We start from the raw sequence: 22,584 nt of genomic DNA, 5'->3' as shown, positions 1-22,584 counted from the left end.
CCACAACTACCCCATACCTCAACAGATGCATGGAACAAGCATGGCTCAACCTTAACTGTGAACCTTTCTAAGGGCATGTGACCATTCAGCCCTGGTATGAAAAGCCCCCCTCGGTAAGCTCCTTCGCTCCACAAAAATCCTTCGTACCGGCTCAGCTACCGGGTCCGGTGGCTGATCAGAAACTCTTCCAACCTGGGGTAAGACGAAACCCGCTCGTGGTTTCATCCCTCAACAATAGAAACAATAGAAAACCTTCGTCGGCACTGACCAAAACCGCTGCCATGCGGTTTCTCACTCAATGGAACCCTAAATTACCAACGGATTTGGAAGGATTTTATCTGCAGAGCGAAAAAAAGAGCCCCATCACAAGCCCTGAATCTCTTGTCACAAACCTTCAATCTCTTGCCACAAGTCGATAAGTCTTCTTTTGTGCTGCTGTGGACTTCTGGTGAGACAGGCATATGTACCAGACGATACTGGGCTAAAGACCGGACTGGCTCTGGACCGGACGAGGTGGGGGGGGGGGGGGCTTTTCATATCAGAGCTGAATGGTCACGGTACCTAACAATTGCAACGTAGTCTTCCTATTGCGGTGATGTCACAGAGATCTCCATTTCCGCAGTCTTCCCGGATGACGGCAAAGTGTGAGCCGTTGCGGACATCATTTCCGACTCGTTAGACTTTCCAGGATGCAATGTTGGCAAGCGGCACTCATGGCCGCAGCAGATGCGCTTCATGTAGGGCGCCAGGGTGGTGCGGACCTCCTCACGTCGAGCGCAGAACATAACGAACACAATCACACCCTACAATTGGAACACATAATTACGACGCTTTCAAAGGGCTTGGTTATCTAAGAGAGTCTCTCCATTTACAGTGATGTTGGTTATGTAGTTCCCACCCATATTGTTAACATGATACACTTAAAATTGAAATAGTAAGTTAAAGAGAAAAAGACAGAGATACAAATCTGTTAAGCAAAATCTTGGAAAGAGTTACACAGTGAAGCTGTAGAAAGAAATCACCCCACCATACACCTTAGAACACAGACGTGTTAGGATGAAAGTAGGAAGAAAATCGATACGAGTAGGTAAAGATACGCGACGGAGGACCGAGGAGTGGTAGTCTACTTCAGCACATCTAATGAAAGTACCGGTAAAATAAACTCTGGGTTCTTGAAAGGAAGCCACAAGGCCCTATCCCCGTGAGCTACAATTAGGTTAGTAAAGGTGTGGTAAGTGTGGCTGTACCGTGCTCAAAATAGGCGCTAAGAAACTACACCCACCTGCAAAGAGTTGGCCAGACAGAAGATGAGCTGAAATGCAAATGCCGCCTCGTTGATGGCAAGGAACCCAAAACACCAGGTCAGTCCCATGAGGGCGGAGATTCCCACGGCATTCTGGAGGCGTTTAGAGATCTGCTGTGAGCGAGATGCCTCTTTGACCTTCAGGAGACTGCGCATGACCAAGATGAATGTAATGATGTTGTGGATGAGGATCAGACCAATTGGAACAAGGAGGCCGAGGTACAGCACAAGACCAGGTTCAAGGAAGCAACTGCAAATGTAGAACAATGATTTTGTTTGTTTAGGTAGGAAATACCAGCTGAAACACAGTGCTAAATTACCTGTAAAAATATTACAGGTTTTTCTGGAATAAAATTCTGTTCAATAGAGGGCGCGCCTCATATAAAGATAATTAGGTAGAGGGGGGAGGGGGTGGTGAATCAATTTACTTACTAATGCTCGTTGGCATAGTGATGTGATGCTGCAGCCAATGTGATTATCAACACAATTAATGGTGTACCTAAAAAGGGAGATTAAAATCTTAAAGGAATGCAAACACTTTTTAATAAACGTATGTCATTACTCCAGGATTTGGCTCAATATTGATAATAATAATTTGCTTGTTGTCTGTTTTCAAGTGATGTTTGAGCTGAGACATAAACTCACCCCAAGCGATGAGGCAAGCCTTGAGCATATATCGAGGCGTGTCTTCTGGGAACACCTTCACCGTACTGACGTACATGTTCCTGGCTTCAACAGCCATCCACATCATGGTGGACAGAGTCAAGTAGTGGAGTAAAGCAGCCACAAACACACAACTGCCTCCAGAGCCCTTTTAAATTGAAGGAGATATACATGTAATTACAAACATATAACGTACTATTATCGTTTGAAAAGCAAAATGAAATGTTCAAAGAACGGGTGCAATCAATGTTTTTCAAGATATGGACACTGACCTTAATACCGACTTGACTTTGCTACGTCTGTCTCTTGGTCAAAGGAGACATACACACCTTAAACTAACTTTAAAGTTGCCTGCGTTGTGAAAGATACTTATGTAAAATGCTAACCTTAGCATTGTCAACACCAGCAAGAAACACGATGTACAACATGAACAAAGAGAAGCAGAAGTGGATAAAGATCTGACGAGATTTGCCGCTCCGCAGTTTCCTTTAAAAAAGTAAAGATTTTTTTTGTGACAGAGACAAACCTACACAAAAGAACATACGGGTGTGCAAATGGTAGTAATTATACAGAGAAACATGGTTGGCTTGAAATTTGCTGTTCGTTTCATTACATTATCTTACCTAATGGCTAAGTATATGATCAGCGTGATAGCAAGAGCTATGATTGACAGTGCAGCGCCAACCTGGCTGATGATATCAAGCGCTCGCTTAGCAGGAGTGTCATCTTTATCATCAGGTGCTTGGCCCTTCACGTCCTGAAAGAAACGACAAACCAGTTACCAATCCAGAAAATATTCGTAATAACATTTATGAATCAATCAAGTAAACAATCTCCTTATTGCAGATGTGGGAAAAAATATAAAGAATGAAAATAAACAATTTGTTGGCATTGAAGATAGGAATTTGGAAAATAATTTTAAAAAAACCCCAGGAAAATCAAGTATATTTCATAAAACTTTTGTTTTTGTCAATATATCTCATTCTTTTCCTACCTTAACGGACCTACCCTTTTCGTATTGCTCAAAGTAGTGTGACCTTTTCATAAAGAGAGCCAGGTGTAGCCAGTTCTCAACTTGCTCCTATATTAAGCTGCCTCATTACTAAAAGGGGTACTCTTTTGGTTTGTGCCCTGCGGGAGTCTAGTCACTCGAGCCTGCGTTTTTTACATTTCTTAAATGGGAAAAAGCTTTAGTGGTTTGGATCACAATAAGATTACCCTACACGTACCACTAGGATTGCGAAATTGGTGGCATGAGAGCAATTACACGCGACTGTCTTATTGGTCACTTCAGTAAGCGCGCATCCATCTGTTGTCCAATCTCCGACTCCATCTTCCAGCTCAAAGTCCCAGGACACGCAGTAGACTTCGCTTGATTCCTCCTGATTAGCGAGATTGAAAGATCGCTAAAAGGTTACACAATTGAGAGTAAAATCTAAAATGATTAACTTGGACATTGAAGTTAAATTGCCAAGACATGCCCTACTGAAATAATGAAGTAGTCTACATTTTAAAATCTTCGCTTGTTTCATCAGAATATTAATTATCTCATGATCACCTTGAATTGAATCACGACTGGTTCAGTGAGGTTGACAAGTTTAACATTCTCCACAGTCAGTGAGACGACAGATCCAGCGACCTTACGAGTCGAGTTACCCTCCCCTCGATACTCTCTGATTGAAGCAGACTGAAACAACGTGTCATCAGCGTAGATCAGGAAACTGGCTTGTAGCTTGGCAGAGCTGTTATCTGCATTAGAAGAAATAAGTAAAAAGGTAAATTTCTCATCTTGGTTGTTTTTCATTTCCCCTGCAAAAAATGTGATCAACAATACAATTGATGATGTTTCGTAGTGTCTTCCATTTAAAGTTTTATAAGATCTTATAAAATTGATACAGAGGTTTATGTTTTAGTGAGTTTTAACAAGTATTTACAGTTTAAATGTTGTAGGATTGGATCAGTGAAATGACTATCTTGGTCATCCCCATTCAACATACCGAAGTGTTTTTCCTTATCTCAACATGTCCACCTAACTCCACTTCAAGTACAGCAATGCGTCTCTTGAGGAACACAAGCACAATCAACGGCTGGATTTAAACCATCTGTAGACTCTATGCCATCACCGCGAAGGCTCTTCTTTTGAAAAATCAAAGTATCGATTCTTGACATAGTCTTTGATCATAAATGATGGACTTACCATAAGGGGACTGTAGCAAGTCGATGATGTTGTCAGGCAACCGAGCCGATGCCAAGACATCGAGATCCTTCGGTATCACACTGGAGTTCAAAGTCTCGACCTTGGTACCAGCAAGGGTGCCCTCTTGCGGTGACCCTTGTGCAGGATGCGTGACATTGGAATGTTTCACGGACACGAAGCTGAGTCCATTCCTTGCCTGGTTTGGGTCAAGACTGACCGCCTCCACGTGAATAGAGTCCTGACGTATACTAACTTTACCCTCTTGCTGAAGTGTCAGGGAGATTTGAGTCTCCACGGATTTAACGATGGCTGAGGAGGTACTAGCCTCTATTGTAGTGGGCTCTGAGTCATCAGAGGTTTCAGGCCCAACACTCATGATGACATTGCTGACAGTCTCTAGCACTAGTTCTGTCACCTTCAATAAAATCGAGATTATCACTTATTTCAGATACAGATTATACTACCAAATTACTGGTTCTTCTTTGAATCATTTAAGTCTTCCGTCTGGAATGGCAATTCAACATACCTCCGTGTCCCCCGATTCTGCTTTTGCGATGTTCTTCAAAATATTGGCAACCACCTCAACATCTTCAGCCTCCTTAGATGACTCTGACGTCTGATTGGCAAGAAACTCGGCCACTTCGATTGCGTTGCCTTTGCTAACCTCAACCTGTCAACGAGTATGATTCATGGTCACATTATGGTATCTTCATATTTAAGTCTTTTAAAATACCTCCTCTGATTACTCATTTGCTTGCGGTGCGGTCATAAACTAGATCCTCTCTGCAAGAGCCGCCATTTGAATGTTTTTTTTTTTGGAAAATTGAGCCATCATACCAACTAACGTCCTAAGATAAAAAAAACCCAACAATTACCTTCACCACGTCTTTGAGAGAGACTTCCTCCTGGACTTCCCCGCATTCACGAGTCTCCTGTTCGTCCCATCGGAAGTACAGAGGCGGCTCAAACTTTGAACAGTTCCGGACAGCTATGGGTTGACCAGCTTCATAAAAAATGATCAAAACATTAATTCACGTGAACAAAACAGTTTTCCTGAAGGAACTGAGTTGTACACATTAATACCCCCCCAAAATTGAGACTTCCGGCCAAAAACAGCAAACGAAAAAGAGGTGGAGAGATGATGTTGATGACTACAAGAAATTTAGATATATCAGGCAGAACAAGGAACATTTCGGACCAGGGAGAAAGTTTCAAAGACTGTGAGAGATTCTGAAGTCAAACCATTTGCAGTGGTCAGTGAACATCGCTGTACAGACTTGGCAGTGGATCCAGCTACTGCTACAGGCCATCTCAGACCGTCACTGGTTGTGTTGGTTGGGCACTGACCTGTTGTGAAAGCACGACCAACAGTTCCTTCACCAGTCTCTCACTTGGTTAATGCTCAAGTTTGTTTTAATATAATATCCTGAAAAGGAGTCCAAACAAACCATTTGAACTATCTTTTGCGATTCTTCAAATACTCGGAATATCTCACCTTGTACCACAACAAAGAAAGAACATTCCAAGAGCAGGTTGTATGCTGCAAACCATTGCTGATAGTCTACTCGGTGAGTTCCTATCAACAATTCAACACCAGGATTATAGCTTGAGGTGAAGTTTGTTGGTCCGTCCCATCCAGTTAGATCCGAATCCGACCAGCTCACACTGGTACTGGTCCAGCCAGGACTTGCTAATGCTGAGACATTTGCTGGGCAGACGAGTTCCACAACTAAGAAAACAGACCAAATAGTTATAACAAAGTACAAAAGCGTGATCTAGTGCGTACATCTGAGGAAGAAATATTTGTTCTAATTTATATAGGAATATACGACAAACTATACACGTGGAAAACGGCTGCAATCTAATATGGCCCAAGTTTCTCCCCTTGCCAATGAAACTAAACTAAAGCAGATACTTGGTGTCCATGAGATCTGTACTGCAAATCAAATTAAAATATAGAGATTGAATCGAGCACAAACCTGTAACCGTCACAGTAAACGTACAGCCGTTCCTGTTCCCAGACGCATCTTCAGCTCTGTACGTAATCGTGGAAACTCCGACTGAAAACGTTCCAATTCCAGCTTGGTCGCAGTCACTGGCTGTGGCTGCTAAGCAGCTGAACGCCAAATCCACTTCACGAGCAGAGTTGTCAGATGCGATTGGAGGAGTCCACCTGTGATGTACCTGATTGGCCGATGAGCTGACAGGGATGATGATGTCAGCTGGACAGTCATCAAGCTGAGGAGGCTCGTTGTCTAGAATGGTATAAACATATTGACTGTAATTAGTAGCCAGTGTGTCTTATCACGATTCTGTATCTTATGTCCAGCACGACAATACTTTTTATACCCATCTGTTACTCAGTTAATGCTAAACATCGGTTTAAAATGATATCCTGCTTAGGGGTTGAAACAAACCCTTTGAACTATCTTTGCCAAGTCTTCAAATACTTCAAATGTCTCACCTAATACCACGACAAAGAACGAACACTCCAAGTTCAGGTTATATGCCTCAAAATATTGTTGGAAGTCTACTCGGTGAGTTCCTATCAACAACTCAACACCAGGATTTGAGCTTGAAGTGAAGTTTGTAGGTCCGTCCCATCCAGTTAGATCCGGTTCCGACCAGCTAACACTGGTACTGTTCAAGCCAGGACTCGTTACTACCGAGATATTTGCTGGGCAAACGAATTCCACATCTGAGAAAACAAAACAAAATAATTATTTACAAGTGCCAACAGACATATCCTCTTTGTACAATTGATATACGACTAACTGATTGAGGGCTGCAATATTAGAGGGCCCACAATTTTACCCAAGCCGATGAAACTAACCAAAAGTTTTATGGAGTCATTGATCAATCTGTATTGCAAACCAAATCCAAAGAGTCTGTACATTGGACACAAACCTGTAACCGTCACAGTAAACGTGCAAACGTTCTTATTCCCAGACGCATCTTCAGCTCTGTACGTAATTGTGGAAACTCCGACTAAAAACGTTCCATTTTCAGCTTGATCGCAGTCACTGGCTGTGGCTGCTAAGCAACTGAACGTCACATCCACTTCACGATCAGAGTTGTCAGATGCGATTGGAGGAGTCCACCTGTGATGGACCTGATGGGCCGATGAGCTGACAGGGATGATGATGTCAGCTGGACAGTCATCAAGCTGAGGAGGCTCGTTGTCTAGAATGGTAAAAACATATTGACTGTAATTAGTAGCCAGTGTGTCTTATCACGATTCTGTATCTTATGTCCAGCACGACAATATTTTTTATACCAATCTGTCACTCAGTTAATGTTAAACATCGATTTAAAATGATATCCTGCTTAGGGGTTGAAACAAACCCTTTGAACTATCTTTGCCAAGTCTTCAAATACTTCAAAATTCTCACCTAATACCGCTACAAAGAACGAACACTCCAAGTTCAGGTTATATGCCTCAAAATATTGTTGGAAGTCTACTCGGTGAGTTCCTATCAACAACTCAACACCAGGATTTGAGCTTGAAGTTAAGTTTGTAGGTCCGTCCCATCCAGTTAGATCCGGTTCCGACCAGCTAACACTGGTACTGTTCAAGCCAGGAATCGCTATTACCGAGATATTGGCTGGGCAAACGAATTCCACAGCTGAGAAAACAAAACAAAATAATTATTTACAAGTGCCAACAGACATATCTCCTTTGTACAATTGATATACGACTAACTAAGTGAGGGCTGCAATATTAGAGGGACACAATTTTACCCAAGCCGATGAAACTAACCAAAAACATAATGGAGTCATTGAGATCTGAATTGCAAACCAAATCCAAAGAGTCTGTACACTGGACACAAACCTGTAACCGTCACAGTAAACGTGCAAGCGTTCTCATTCCCAGACGCATCTTCAGCTCTGTACGTAATTGTGGAAACTCCGACTGAAAACGTTCCATTTCCAGCTTGGTCGCAGTCACTGGCTGTGGCTGCTAAGCAACTGAACGTCACATCCACTTGACGACCAGAGTTGTCAGAGACCATTGGAGGAGTCCACCTGTGATGCACCTGATTGGCCGATGAGCTGACAGGGATGATGACGTCAGCTGGACAGTCGTCAAGCGTAGGAGGCTCGTTATCTAAAATGGTATAAACATTGTAATACACTGTGTTTATTCACCAAAGAATCAATAAAATCACAGAGTGCTCCAGCGGTTTTGGGCGCTACAGGAAGTATAAAGGGTGTCTAATAAAAACACCTGTGTGTTATATTGCGGTTCGGTATATAATGTCCAGTTTAAACCTATTTTGTTTGCTGGTTCCGGCAGGGAGTAGCCACTAGTTCTCTTTGTTGTCTGACTGTCTCACTGACTGACTGTAACTTGTGAGTAGAACTTGTGTACGTCTCCCTCTGGCCCAATAGTTTGCAAAGGGATTACCATGTGACACAAATTAAAGGGCTAAATCCAGCCCATTTGAACAAATGGATGAAATCTCCCAGTGCACAGCCATTTTGAATCGGTTGAATAGAGGTCAGTGCACTCTGGAAACAGCTAGTCTGTCTTGTTTATTATGTGTTCAATAAATTTAATGACTGTTTCTAATACCACACATAGGCCAAATGTAAAGCAGTATCATGCGCGAATAGTAGAAAGTCAAAGAAAAATGGTACCCGAAGCAGCAGTCTATTTTTTGTTTTACCTTCGACAGTGACGAGGAAATCGCATTCGATCTTTGTGCCCTCTACCTGGTAGAAAACGGGAGTCGATCCGATACCGAAGGACTCCCCAGGATAGTTGTCCGAAAGCAACAGAATTGCTGTCCCTCCATCATCACGGGAGTATATGCCACCACTACCACTGGCAATCAAGTGGTCTCCTGATGACAATTGATCAAAATGCATCCCACTGGTACCCTGCCCCTGAGGTGAACTGAAGATCACTCGGGGTTTTGCCCACGAAACAGAAGTGTCGTTACTTCCCGGATCAGTGGCAGCTGTGATATCGGCCGGACAGCGAAGTTCAACCCCTGCAAAGTGAGAACGATGACACCATGTTGTGTGCAAATCTTATAAAATGTCTTATAAAGTAATTTCAAACTGAGAAAATTTATGAAACAGAATAGAAATGTAGAAGTGTTTTTGTTTGTTTTGGAGATGGGTACCTACCTGTCACTGCAACCGTGAAGTTACAAGACGCAACGTTACCGTCTTGGTCTGCGACTGTGTAGGTTACCATGGTAACATTACCAACGGGAAACATGTCACCAGGGTGATGGCTGGCGTTCCATAGCAACGGCGAGTTCGGATCTAATGCTGTCACGACAGGCCACGCCACGGGGACTGATTCTATGTTGAGGTCCACTAGACGATAAATGTCGCCCGGGCAACCGGTGGTGAAAGTAGGTGGGGTCAGATCTGTGGCGCAAAAAGTTCACCAAACAGAGAACAAGAAGTGGGCACGTGGCCGGTTCACTTGACACAACCGTTTTAATTGATCGTGCGACGTGGTTTCTTACAATATGGTTGTATCAAGCGTGACTACGTTTTATTCACGTACGCCTCACTTACAGACGAATACGCAGAGGAGTGTAGGCTAACAAATCTGCAGCGTCTACTACAAACATTACTTTCCATTACCAGAAACAAATACGCCGCATGTTTTGAAACGTCACTTGTGAGGAAATGCGACTCAGTTTTGGGGTAATGATTGCGCTTAGTTTTTATTTCAAAAAAAAAAAAAATGTTTCTATGTTAAAAGTGTTCGGGTGTAAGAAATGGAAATAACTGCCTACCTATGACAGTGATTTGCGTGATGCAGGTGGCAATGTTGTTGCTGGCATCTTTCGCAGTGTACTGCATTACATAGAGGGACTGCTCAGTATCGAACCTGACTCTGTCGTTGACATGATACTCATACGAAGATCCAGCTATGTCAATGACTATTTCAAACCATCCGCTGTTATCGGATGCAGAGGCTGCGTCGAGTAAGATAAATGTTGCGAAGTTTTGCTTTGGATCTGTCTGAATCGTCTGATTGGATGGGCAGGAAATCTCTGGCGGCTGAGTATCTGAAAGAAAACGTGAATAATCCAATTCATGCCAATTATTATTCGCCACCGGACACGAGAGTATTGCTTTGTGTTTAAAGTCGATTGGCCCTTTACCACCGGATTAACATGATAAATGAAAAAAAAGTGAAACAGGAAATATTTTATTACAATCTAAACAATATTTAACATGTTCAGGAAAGGATGCTTAACACAGAGGAAACTCTCTGAAGAACACGCTTTGCATCAAAAGTCAGCAGAAATTGCTGTTAAACAAATTTCAAAAAAAAATATTTTGCGAAGTTTCAAAACGACGAAGTCATCAGACGAGAAGAATAATCATAGAACCATTTTGTGTGTGCTAGAAATCAACGATTAAGTACCCAACGATCAATACACAATCAGCTCAATTTGTTGACGTTAAATGGTAGGTAATTGTTGTGACATCATCAAACCTGAAGCAGTGCATACACAAACACCTTTGTGTAATTTCTATTCACATACAAATATATTCCTTTGACTGCATTCGGTCAAACAAACTGAGAAACGAGTCTGAATTGAACGCATTACTTTTGACTTAACAGGGACTGTAGGCCAATATCACAAAACATAACGGTTCGGGATAACAAAAACGTCATACGTCTATAGTAATTTATCCCATTACATTTTATCGTTTTTTTTCCGCTTACCCTTATAAGTGATTTGCATGAGGCATTGTGCGACGTTGTTGCCAGCATCTCTTGCAACATATTGCAATACGTGTCGGGAGTTGGCAGTGCTCAAACTGACAGAGTCATTAACACTGTACCAACCATCCACGTAAATGGCGATGTCAAACCATCCACTGTTGTCAGAAGCGAAGGTTACATCAGGTAGGGTAACCGTAGTAAAGTTCTGGTTTGGATCTGTCTCGATGGTCTGATAGGGTGGGCAGATGATGACCGGCAGCTGAGTGTCTGAAACAAAACATTGTTAATCTTCAAACAAACTCATGCAGACGGGATGAAAGCTGACTTCACACATAGCGTGTGAAGTCAGTTGATGGGTCATTCAGTGGGTGGTGGGTGGGTCGGTGGATCCAGGACGATGTGACAATCGGCCATTCAGTCAGTCAGTCGGTCAGTGGTTGGTCGTTTAATTAAATGGTGGGTTGTGGAGTCGTTGTGTCGGTCAGTGGGTTGTTGATATGTCGGTCGGTGGGTCGGCAAGTTGGTCAGTCAGTCGATCAGTCAGTGATAAGATGGTCAATGCGTCATTGGTCGTTGAGTCTATCGGTCAGTTGGTGGGCCGATAAGCTCTAGTGGGATGGTCAGTTTGTCATTTTGTCAGTCAGTCGGTCGATCGGTCGGTCTGCATGATATTATCTGCATCATGCAGCTCAATAACGTTTTAGCTGTATTGGTAGCCATGACACACTATGCCCCATTAAAGGTAAACTAGAGACCTCTAATATGATGAGGGCGCAACACAGTTACATCTTCTGGGATTACACTGGTTGCTATTATACGCCGTACTTCGCGTAAAAAAATGGCATTATTTTACCGTTGTTATACAACACAGATCCTGATTGTCTGAATTTTGTATTCATTTTGTTGTATTTGTTAATTTATTTATGACTACCTATACCTCTAAGGGCGACCATATGGTAGTGCAAATATTACGGTCGCGATCGTCTGATCCACCTGGCAGGTCAGCCAGCCAACCAACCAGCCAGCCAGCCAGCCAGCCAGCCAGCCAGCCAGCCAGCCAGCCAGCCAGCCAGCCGGGAAGCCAGCCGGGGAGCCGGCCAGCCAGCCAGCCAGTGAGTTGGTTGATCGGCCGGTTAATATGTCAGTCAGTCAGTCAGTTGGTCAGTTTGTCGATCGGTCACAACGAGGAAGGTAGGCTGGCACTTCGGGTGCAGCTGAAATTGAAAGGTTGCATTTGAACTCATTGTTATTTCACTATTTTGAGTGTATTTCGTGTAATGATGGCCTACCACGAACGGTGATTTGCGTGCGGCACGATGCAACGTTGTTGATCACATCACTCGCAGTGTATAGCAATACGTGTGGAGAGTTTGCAATGCTCAAACTGACAGTGTCATTAACACGGTGCGTAGAACCATCTACGTCAATGGTGATTTCGAAATATCCGCTGTTGTCGGATGCAGAGGCTGCGTTGGGGAGGGTTAATGTTGCGAAGTTCTGGTTAGGATCCGTCTCGATCGTCTCATCGGATGGGCATGTGATGACGGGGCGCTCAGTGTCTGTACCGAAACATTAAGACAACAATCACACATGATGTTACATTATCAAATTTCAGTTTCAGTTAGTCAACACGTCTGTAAAATAAGATGTTCTCCTTGTGTATATAAGCTGGTACATAAAAATACATAAAGGTAATGGCGTCCATATATATTTCTATGGTTCTCATGTTATGTTGCCTTTGAAGAAGGGTCGGTCGGTCTGCAACACGTTTGCCCTATACATGGCTAAATTAAATGATGCCAAGTGCATTTATCCGTAGTTACGTTTTAGCAATGAGTTTATACATCAGTTGATACCTTTGGCAAGATGTAGTTGGCTTATGGCAGCCATGACACACCATGCCCCTTTAAATTTAACTAGAGCCCCATTTATGATGAGGGTGCAACACCGTCGCATCTTCTGGTTACCTGAATTGTGTATTTATTATTGTTTTGTTTATTAATTATATTCATGACTACCTCTATCTCTAAAGGCGACCATTCGGTATTGTCTCATCAGCTTGGCAAACTATGATAGAGGGCGGGGGGGGGGGGGGGAGCGCAGTTTTTTTTATATAAGAAACATAACGGATATTTTCGCCCAATTAACAAGACTGAATCATGATATCGCAGCAGTTTTAAACAAATCTATATGTTATTTTAGTTAATTTTTATGTATGCAATATGTATCCCTGAGCATTTTTAAAATGAAGATATGCTGTTCAAATGGTTGGGAATTCACAATTAACCATTAACAAAGTGATTTCTATATAGGCACCTATATGTGAGGCTTCACATGAAATTGTGAACATTTTTTATTATTTAATCGACTCATTATATTTAAATTAAATTTGTTGTTAAATGTTTATCAGCAACTCACCCCGTGTAGGAGAACACTTTACACCAATGCCGCTACTACCATCACAACCTTCAACATTCCCCCATCCCCTGTGACTGCACTGATCAATGCTGGATTCACTTCCAGTACATACGACGTCATGAAAGAGTATTGGTGCTGTTGTTTGACCTAAGTGAGCGTGCAAGTTTACCACAGGAGGTAAATATCCAAGCTGTCGACAGACTACATTGGCCGGGTGTATGCTCCATTAGTTATTGTGACAGTTAGTACCCCATTGTCCTTGATAGTAAACTTCCACTCTCCCCTCAGAGGGTACACTACCGTCTACAAGGCGCACTGGTACTGGAATGGATTAAATGTTAGAATTATGGAGCTTCGGTTCCCAATTAAAAAAAACAATTGGAAAGTCTGAGATGCACATTTAAAGAGAAATGGGATTCAGTTCAGGGCGGATACGAGGGAGCGGTTGCGTTGGCTACCCGTCCAAATGAAAAAAAAAAATAATCATAAAAGAAAATCTAATTTCCTTAATTAGTACGTACGTTTTCTGAATAACGCCGTCAAAATTGGAAATATGGTTTCATTGCCTATTAGGCCGAATTAAAAAAACATGTTTCTCGTCCGGGTTTTTGAAAAAAAAAGAGGAAAAGGCGCTTTTTATTTTGTATTTATTAATCTTTTTCAAGATGGCAGCCATTTTAAACTTTCCTGCAACCGTAACGGTTTGAATATAGTTCAATCCAGCTGCTGGCCATACTTTGTGTCCTTGGGCAAGCCACTTCATCCCCACTTGCCTCTCTCCACCCAGGAGTATAAATGGGTACCTGCATTAGCTAGACTGGCATCCCATCCAAGGGGAATAGAAATATTCTCAATCGTTTTATGCCACTGAAACCGGACATAAACGTCGGCCTGATGGGCCATATTGGCTCGGGACAGACTTTACTTTACTTACTGTTAATTAATGCAGTTTATCTTATGACTGTTTTTACCTGTCTTTCTGATTTTTTTTTTATATTGGACAGTGGTCTGTGATGTCTTTTGACATGTAAAGCGTGTTTCTTTCTTTTTTGATATTGACTATTACTTAGCGTTATCACTAATCATTGGGTCATGCGTTAAAATGACTTTCTCGATACGGTACAGGAAGCTGAAGGTCGGGCCTCCATTACACACACAAACAATTCTAACAGTCCAATCATTAAAACATAACCCCCGTTTGTTACACGATTATGGCGGCTCCAGGATTTTCCAAAGGGGACGGGTGAGGTGTTGAAATCAATGCCAAAAAAAACATACCAAAAGGCTTTTATTAGAAGACAAAGTAAAAACAAACCCATGTTTCTCGTCCCCGCCCGCCTCCTTTTTGGAGGCCGCCTGGATTTTGTTTTAATTATTTTTTATTTTTGAAAAATGCATTAAAAAAAACATCGAAAAAGTCCACAAATTCTTCAGAAAATAAATACTTGCGAAATAGATGAGTCGAATTTTTCAGTATACATGTACTCTAAATGACACTTTGAAAATAAATACTTGCTAAATATGTGAGTCGAATTTTTCAGTATACTCTAAATGACACTGTAAATATGTTCAGGTGTCTTGTCCAACTTGTCTTTTATTTTAAAAGTGTCTTTGAACAGTGGAAACACCAACGGTTCCCCATTGGCACACATCTGTAGATGTCACACACAAGTGCATGCCTATTGTTTGGTTTAAGGAAAGTCAATGTCAAAGTTGACGTTAAATTGTTTTGCAATATGAGTTTGACATGAAACATATCCAAATGCCCCAGTTTCCGTGTTGGCCCAGCTGGCATCGTATTTTTTGTAGGACTGTGTGGAGAAGGAAGTAGAAACAAACATATTTTCTGATTGACTTAAAATGCGCAGTGTCTGAATTTTTGGTTAAGACTGCATAAAAAAATACTTTAAAAGGTGGCCACTGAAAGAGTTAAAGAAACTATACAACATTCGCTGTAATTTTCAGAAGTGGATGGATTTGGGGGTTAGTATTTTATAGCAAATATTGTACACACTGACCTGCTGAAAGATTTGAGTTCATAGATACTGGAAAACAAAAACAAGAACGAAAAGCCTGTAAAAGTAGTCTGGTTCCCGGCCTTACTTCAAACAAAACGGGCAATTTATAGACGTCGTGGAATTCTCAGGTCGAGGAACCCGACTAGCTGGCTTGCGCCCGTTCGTTGTGTAACTAACTGCAAACACAATGTAAACTAACTAAATTCGGTAAACTAGGGGCAGATTTCGAAAAAAAAGAGACAAAATATTTTTTTTTAAATAGCTTTTTTTCTCCAACGATGGTCAGCCCATCATCGTTAAAAATCAATACAAAAATTCCACTTGTCTTGGAAATGACAGCACGGCAGGTGCCATGAATATACAGGATGGTTGAGACTAGTAATCATTTACAGTTAAGTAAGGTATTTCATAATAATTTGGTAGTTTACTTTTTTGCACAATTGTAAATGTTGTATATCACCTTGACAGGACTACGAAATAAATTGTTCATGATTCATACCCTCTGCTTATATCAATGCATTTGGATTGTATGAAAAGAACTGGACACCCTTTTATTTTGCATTATCGCTATTTATAAACTTCATACTATTTCTTTTCAGTAAAATGTAAATTTTTGGATTCATACAGTTTGGGGTTTCATTACTTTATTACTTGTATAATATGCATCGTCACGTGACACACGATGATCCTTTTATCACCCTAAAAAGGTTGCCCGCATCATTCACACCTTGGATGCCTCCAAGGCCCTAATGGAATCCTTGTTATTGAAAATGTGTTGAACTTTCTTCTGTTCTTGCCAAGGTGTTTAACATGTGCTTGTCTGAATCAGTGTTTCCTTCATCTTGGAAAGTGGCATGCGTTGTCCCTATCTTCAAGGGTGCTTGTAAGCTGGCGAGTTTTGAATCTACTAATTATCGTCCTATTAGTCTGCTTCCAAAAATTAGCAAGAGCTTTGAATGATCATTGGATACTCGGAGCCGGAGGACAATGACTTTCTCACTGACTGCCGGTATGGATTTCACCATTCCCGCTCGACTGGTGATCTGCTGTCCTAATTACTGACCAATTTTAATAGGGCATTAAAAACAGGGGTGGAGCTCTTGTTGTAGCATTGATCATCTCAAATTTGATCTTCGACAAAGTCTGGCATAGTGGTCTTCTCTACAAGCTCAGGCTGGAATCAAATGGTGTGGCAGGTGGAATGTCGTCTATCATCTCAAATTTCCTATCCAACCGCAAGTTGAAAGTTGTCCTTAAAGGTCAATCTTCTCCCTACCCGCACAGTCAATTCTGGTGTTCCTCAGAGCTCGGTCCTTGGTCCCATTCTCTTTCTTGCATATCGTCAGACCCCCTAAAGCTACGCGTCCTTTTTCTACGCATTTTCGTTCAATTAGTGTGTGACAACGCGCGCGCGTATGCAAGCATTTAATACCTGCGCAGATAATGGAGGGTTGAGGATAATTAACGATCCCCCCGATTGTCTCAGCTCGCTATGTACGCTGACGACTTGCATTCAACCCTCTACAGTGTTTGTCCTATGAACTCCTCTAATACTTCTCGCAGTGAAGTGGCCTACTCACTTAACCGGGATCTATAGAAAGTTTTGAGATGGGGAAACGACTGGTTGATAACCTTCAGTGAAAACATTCATATGGGTTCGTCGACTTTGCCTGATGTACCGGACTATCACGCCTTCTCGCGCTCGACATATCCACTAATACTAGCTATAACACACCTCTTGCTTGTTCTTTATCCAGGTTGGCTGAAACGCGGTCACGTGTGGTTCACTAATATAGGCTAGTGCATGAAATTTGCGTCAGCGTGAACTAGACGCGCGTCAAGATATCGCGCGCGCGTAATTTCCGGATACCAATGGCCGGACATAACGTAATAAACTTGAGCAATTTTGTCCGTACAGCGTTTCTTTACTTTAATGCAGCAAAGTGATGATGTCATGCAATTTTAGAAATCGAAGATGGCGTCCTAAATTTTCACTGAAACAAAACACAAAAAAAAGTCCCCAAATTTGCCCCTTAATCATGACTTACGCAATGACTTATGGTGCCATACAGCAATTCTGACAAATAACTCTAGTTTCCACATTGAGGGAGATTGGGCTGGCCCATAAAGTCTACCTGATCAGGCACTATACTCAACAATCCGTTCCTTTTAATAATAATAGTTGAATTGCTTATAGTTAAATTGCTTATGAGGTAATTGTTGAATTAAAACAGTTCAATTATCAAACCCTGAAATACTTCTTTTCTTATTTTATATTTTGGACAGAGGTGAGTTATAAAACACAAATGGACTGGCATAATTCAGTCACTAGTGCACGTCTACGCCCCATCGGGCTTGTGGTCACTCACAGTCCCTTGGGCGCATAGACGTGCACTAGTGACCTCATTGCCAGTCCAAATGTGTAAACTAGGAGAAGTATAGGAGTCAAGACCTCAAAGTCCGAGGCCGAGACCGAGACAGAGACCTCATAGTCCGAGACCAAGACCGAGACTTCCCCATCCGAGACCGAGACCGAGACCTCATTAAAAAAAATAATTAATTAATTAATAAATACATAAATAAATAACGTGCGAGGGCACACTCAATCCAAGATGGCGGCGCCCAAGTTCCATGAAAACTTTGAGGACCGAAATAGATCACTCAGCTTCAATCCTACTCAAGTCAAAGCTTGCTGATAATTTGATTACTTTTTTAACATGAAAATAACTATTATTAGACGCAAGGCCGAACTCGTCTCTGCCTGGTCGGTAATTAGACTTGATATCGTATTTTGTCTGTGAACTTCAGTCGAACACCATCTAGTATAAGACTAGTACTAATCGGCCGGGCTGCGACTAGATATGTCACATATCTAACGACTTGAAGGTTACGTTCTCCACCGTTATTCATATATTCGTGAAGCGCACTGCAATGCAAATGAGGACTCGTTCATTCCGTTATATGGAAAGTTCTTCTCAATACGTCGGGACATGTTTGCAGATCGGGCGACGTTTTAACGGCCAAATCACTCAGCTTGTTCAATTGTGTATAGAAATAAAATGTATCATTGTGATATACTTGTGATATGACACAAAGCACAAGTAATGAGAGTGCTCGCATAGAATTCGCCAGTGATTCAAAATACTCCCATATGTTGTGTCAAAATAGAAAACGTTTTCGCCAAGTCGGTTATTGAACATCAATAGTCAGCATCATTTGGTCTGGGAACCAGGCTTCGCGCATTGCAGTGATATTTTGCGTGCGTGGAACCGGTACCGTACGTACGTGAACAATAGCCGACTTGGTACTAATTAAGTCTAGTCGGTAATACGCTTCTGACTGAAACAAAATCTGTTGGTAGCCGATGAGTGCTTTCGTTTTCCTGATGTTTTGTCCACAAACTAATCATGCTCCTTAAAAAGCAAAATTTATGTTTAACGAATTACTTGACATAATTTCTAATTCGACAAGACAGCACTTTATGATAATTAAACGTCAACTCAAAATAATTTCTGAAATATTAACGTTACACCGTAATACTACGAGCGAGAACCTTTCAGCATGGATGTTTACATGCAGAGACTAAGTAAGATTTGAGGCTTTGCATGGTGAAGATACTAAATAATGAAAGGTTTGCGGAAACACCATGTGCGAATAATTTCTCAACTAAGAGAATGGTTCTGAAAAGAACCAGAGGTATAAACTCGACGTTCCGGTCAGTATGCTCTGACCTCTCCTGAAGACGGTCAGAGCATACTGACCGGAACGTCGAGTTTATACCTCTGGTTCTTTTCAGAACCATTCTCTTAGTTGAGAAATTATTCGCACATGGTGTTTCCGCAAACCTTTCATTATTTATGCAGAGACTACACACATCCACCGTGCGTGCAGTGTGCAATGTATTTTTCACACAGTCTATAGTTGTCGCCATCAGTCAATGCACGCACGTGACGGACGTCACAACATCCTGTTTGTAAATGGATTTTGACAAACAGTAATGCTACTAACTGAGCGGCGATATGCTAGCGATAAGCGTGCTCTCCCTGCGGAAATTCTTTTGACATGCACTATGCGTTATGATTTGCCCTGGTGATACAGTGTCGACTCCATAAGCGGTTAATCGAACAATTGTCTTTAAACACTGAAATATTTAACGGGCCTCGTCAAGGTCTTGATCCGAGACTCTTGTCCGAGACCGAGACATTTGGAGTCGAGACCGAGACCACAACATTCCGAGACCTCAAAATCGTCGAGACCTCAAAAAAATGGTCTCGGGACTAGTCTCGAACCCAGAAAAAGACTTTGGTCGAGACCTCCAACACTGAGAAGTATACCTCAGGTACGGTATCGCTAAGAGTGCTTCCATGCGAGTCGACTGTCTCTATCGAGCTCAGAAGTTTTTTCCCCCTGAGGATATTCTGCACTAGTATAAGACAACTATATACGTCCCCGGATGGAATCTTGTTCCCATATATGGAAAGAGCTTCTGCCTGCCATTTTTCTCTTTTAGATCAGGTGCAGAAGCGAATCGTTAATTTGGTTGGTGAGGAGTTGGGCTAATCATTACATTCCAGTAGCCACCGTCAGTCTGTTCGACAGATATTTCAATGGAAATTGTTCCACAAGTTTGTTTGACTTGAATCCTCCTGTCAGGGTGTTAGAGCGTCTAACCCGGCTCTCTGCTACCTCCCACCCATGCACTCTAGCGGTGCCGATATGTAGAACATATACTAATTTAATAGCTTTTCCCACGTTCTGTGTCTCTTTGGAACTGCTCGCCCGTTGGTTGTTTCCCTCCGTACTCATGATCGGGCGTCTTTTAAGAGAAATGTCGATTCCAACCTTTAGCTATCCAGATTATTTGTTTTTTTCTTTTTTTTTTCTCCCTCCCTTATTTTTTTTTTTAAAGACATTTCTCCACAGGGTTTGTACACGTTTTTCTTTCACCAGTACACTTTGGCACTTTTGTTAATCCGATCGACTTTAGACTTGGCACATAAGCCTACTTACACCAACACCCTGATGGTCCGAGAAGATTTTCGTCATCATGACGTGATCAAAATGCATTTTTTTCTCCACAGGTTTTGTGCACATTTTTCTTTAAACCATATACTTAGAAATAATCCTAATGACAAGGAATTTTTGTGTCGCAAACCATCTAGATCAATTCCTCGTGGTGCAATTGGTAAAAATACAGAATTTCATGCAAAAAGGATAAGGTAAACTTGGGTTAGGTGACAGTTTGGGTTTGTGCACAAGTCTATGGGAAAGTCGCCCTATTATAGCATTAGTAAGCATTGTAATTATTATTAGTAGTAGTATAAAGGATGAAAAGTAGTTTTCACCATACTGTATTTTTGAATCAATCTCAGATGTCACAAATTAGTCTGAGCTAAATATTTAAAAATGACGAGCTAAAATGTTTTATTATTGTGAAAAAAAAGGATTATTTTCATTAACTCTCCAATCAACACAAAACAAAACCAGAGCCTTAAGATAAACAAAAGTAACACCGAATACCAATACAAGTATAGGATCGTCAACGGTTAAAATTATTTTCCCAAATATTATTTGTGAGACATTCTGCCCAAATGAGACAGAACTGGGCACAGGCCATAACGGAGAAAAATGGGGAAAAAAACGAATTGAAAGGTGATTCCAATTTTTTTCTTTTCAGATTGTTGATATTTGTTAATTTGTTAGACTGTGTACTACACCTTTAGTGAAAACAATTGTGATAAAAAGTTTCTTTCATTTCCACGACTACAACACTCGAACTTTAAAGGCCTTTTTTTCTAAATATTAACTTTTTGACATGTCAATATAAAACAACTTTAAACAGTCATAACTTGTCAACGGAAGTGCAACAAACAGTAATGTATGGACAATTTCATTCTCTTTCCTCATACCCGCAAATGATCACTTGGACTACTTCTGCCCTGGTTCTGTCTCAATTTGCCTGAACGCCTCACATTTTGCCTAATTAACCAGCTCCCGAAGGCAAGGAAAGCGAGGATAGCAAACGTCACAGAGAAAGATCTCCCTGAACTAATGCTGAACTTGGCGTCCATGACAAGTCGGAGTCTGTTTTTATTTACCAATTTCTCAGCCACTAATTGATTGATCTGCAATAGTTGATTGAATTTAACTTACCTAGGGCAACCACTTGGAACTTGCATCCAAAGGCAAGAAAAGCGAGGATGGCAAACGTCACAAAGATAGAACTCCCTGACCTTATGTTGAACATGGCGTCCATGACAAGTTGCTGTATAGTTATTTATTTACCAAACTCTCACGAACTCGATCATTTTCCCGGTGTCTTTATCAATGAAAACATGTACCAAACTGGCTGCTTGCAAGATGAGAAATGAGGAGGAGACAATGTTTAGTACAGACTTTACATTCCGGATATGATAGCACACATCCGTTGATGTCACACACCAGTGCATGCCTATTGTTGGTTAAAGGAAAATCAATGTCAAAGTTGACGTTAAGTTGTTTTGCAAAATGAGTTTGACATGAAACACATCCAAATGCCCCAGTTTCCGTGTTGGCCCAGCTGGCATTGTAATTTTTGTATGACTGTTTGGAGAAGGAAATAGAAACAGACATATTTCCTGATTGACTGGATACACAGACTGTCCGTGAATGTTTGGCAAGGACTGCATGAAAACAATGGTGGCCAGTGGAACAATTAAAGGTAATATACAACATTTGCTTTTGCTGTAATTTTCAGAAATGGATGGCTTTGGGGGTTAGTATTTTATAGCAAATATTGTACACTGACCTGCTTTAAAGTTTTGTGTTCGTAGATGCTGGGAAAAAAATATAAAAACAAAAAGCTGTTCTTGTAGGTTCCCTGACCCTACTTCAGACAAAACGGGGCAATTTATAGACGCCGGGGAATTGTCAGGTCAAGGAACCAAACTAGCTGGCTTGCACCCATTCGCGGATGTTTAACTGATTGCAAACAAAATGTGAACTAACTCGGTGAACTGGGGGCAGTATTTTAAAACAAAAAAGTCAGGTTATATTTTCAACGGTGGTTGGCCCAACATCGTTGGAAGTCGATACAAAAATTCTACTTGTCTTCAAAATGATAGCACACCAGGTGCCATGATTTCACAGGATAGTTGAGACTATATCACTTTCAGTCAAGTAAAGTATTTCGTAATAATTTCATAACAATTTGGTATGTTGTAAATCAGCTTTGAAGGGCTACGAAATTAATTTGTCATGAAACATACTTTCTGCTTATATTAATGCATTTGGCTGGTAG

At 41.4% G+C, this 22,584-nt stretch overlaps 1 protein-coding gene across 2 annotated transcripts; it reads right to left on the bottom strand.

Moving 5' to 3' along the window:
• Positions 1-130: 130 nt before the first annotated feature.
• LOC119724530 (adhesion G-protein coupled receptor G6-like) lies at positions 131-21,769 on the bottom strand. Of its 2 annotated transcripts, XM_038195628.1 has the most exons (20): positions 21,459-21,769; positions 12,159-12,428; positions 10,870-11,136; positions 9,926-10,201; positions 9,300-9,548; positions 8,834-9,160; positions 7,996-8,271; positions 5,659-5,892; positions 5,406-5,510; positions 5,039-5,166; positions 4,690-4,833; positions 4,164-4,578; positions 3,525-3,715; positions 3,196-3,372; positions 2,590-2,723; positions 2,353-2,452; positions 1,949-2,114; positions 1,736-1,802; positions 1,283-1,553; positions 131-803 (listed from the first exon to the last, which is right to left on the bottom strand). In XM_038195628.1, the coding sequence occupies exons 1-20, from the start codon at positions 21,559-21,561 to the stop codon at positions 585-587; spliced, it is 4,119 nt and encodes a 1,372-aa protein (XP_038051556.1). In that variant the 5' UTR covers positions 21,562-21,769; the 3' UTR covers positions 131-584. The 2 variants fall into 2 exon arrangements, with proteins under 2 accessions (XP_038051556.1, XP_038051555.1); XM_038195627.1 differs by lacking the exon at positions 131-803 and having other exon boundaries at positions 1,122-1,553; positions 3,196-3,348.
• Positions 21,770-22,584: the final 815 nt, after the last annotated feature.

Source organism: Patiria miniata, unplaced genomic scaffold (assembly GCF_015706575.1).
Source record: "Patiria miniata isolate m_02_andy unplaced genomic scaffold, ASM1570657v1 HiC_scaffold_18, whole genome shotgun sequence".
Taxonomy (NCBI): Eukaryota; Metazoa; Echinodermata; class Asteroidea; order Valvatida; family Asterinidae; genus Patiria; species Patiria miniata.
The sequence above is the reverse complement of the archived record's forward strand: the minus strand, read 5'-3'. Positions and strand labels throughout refer to the sequence as shown.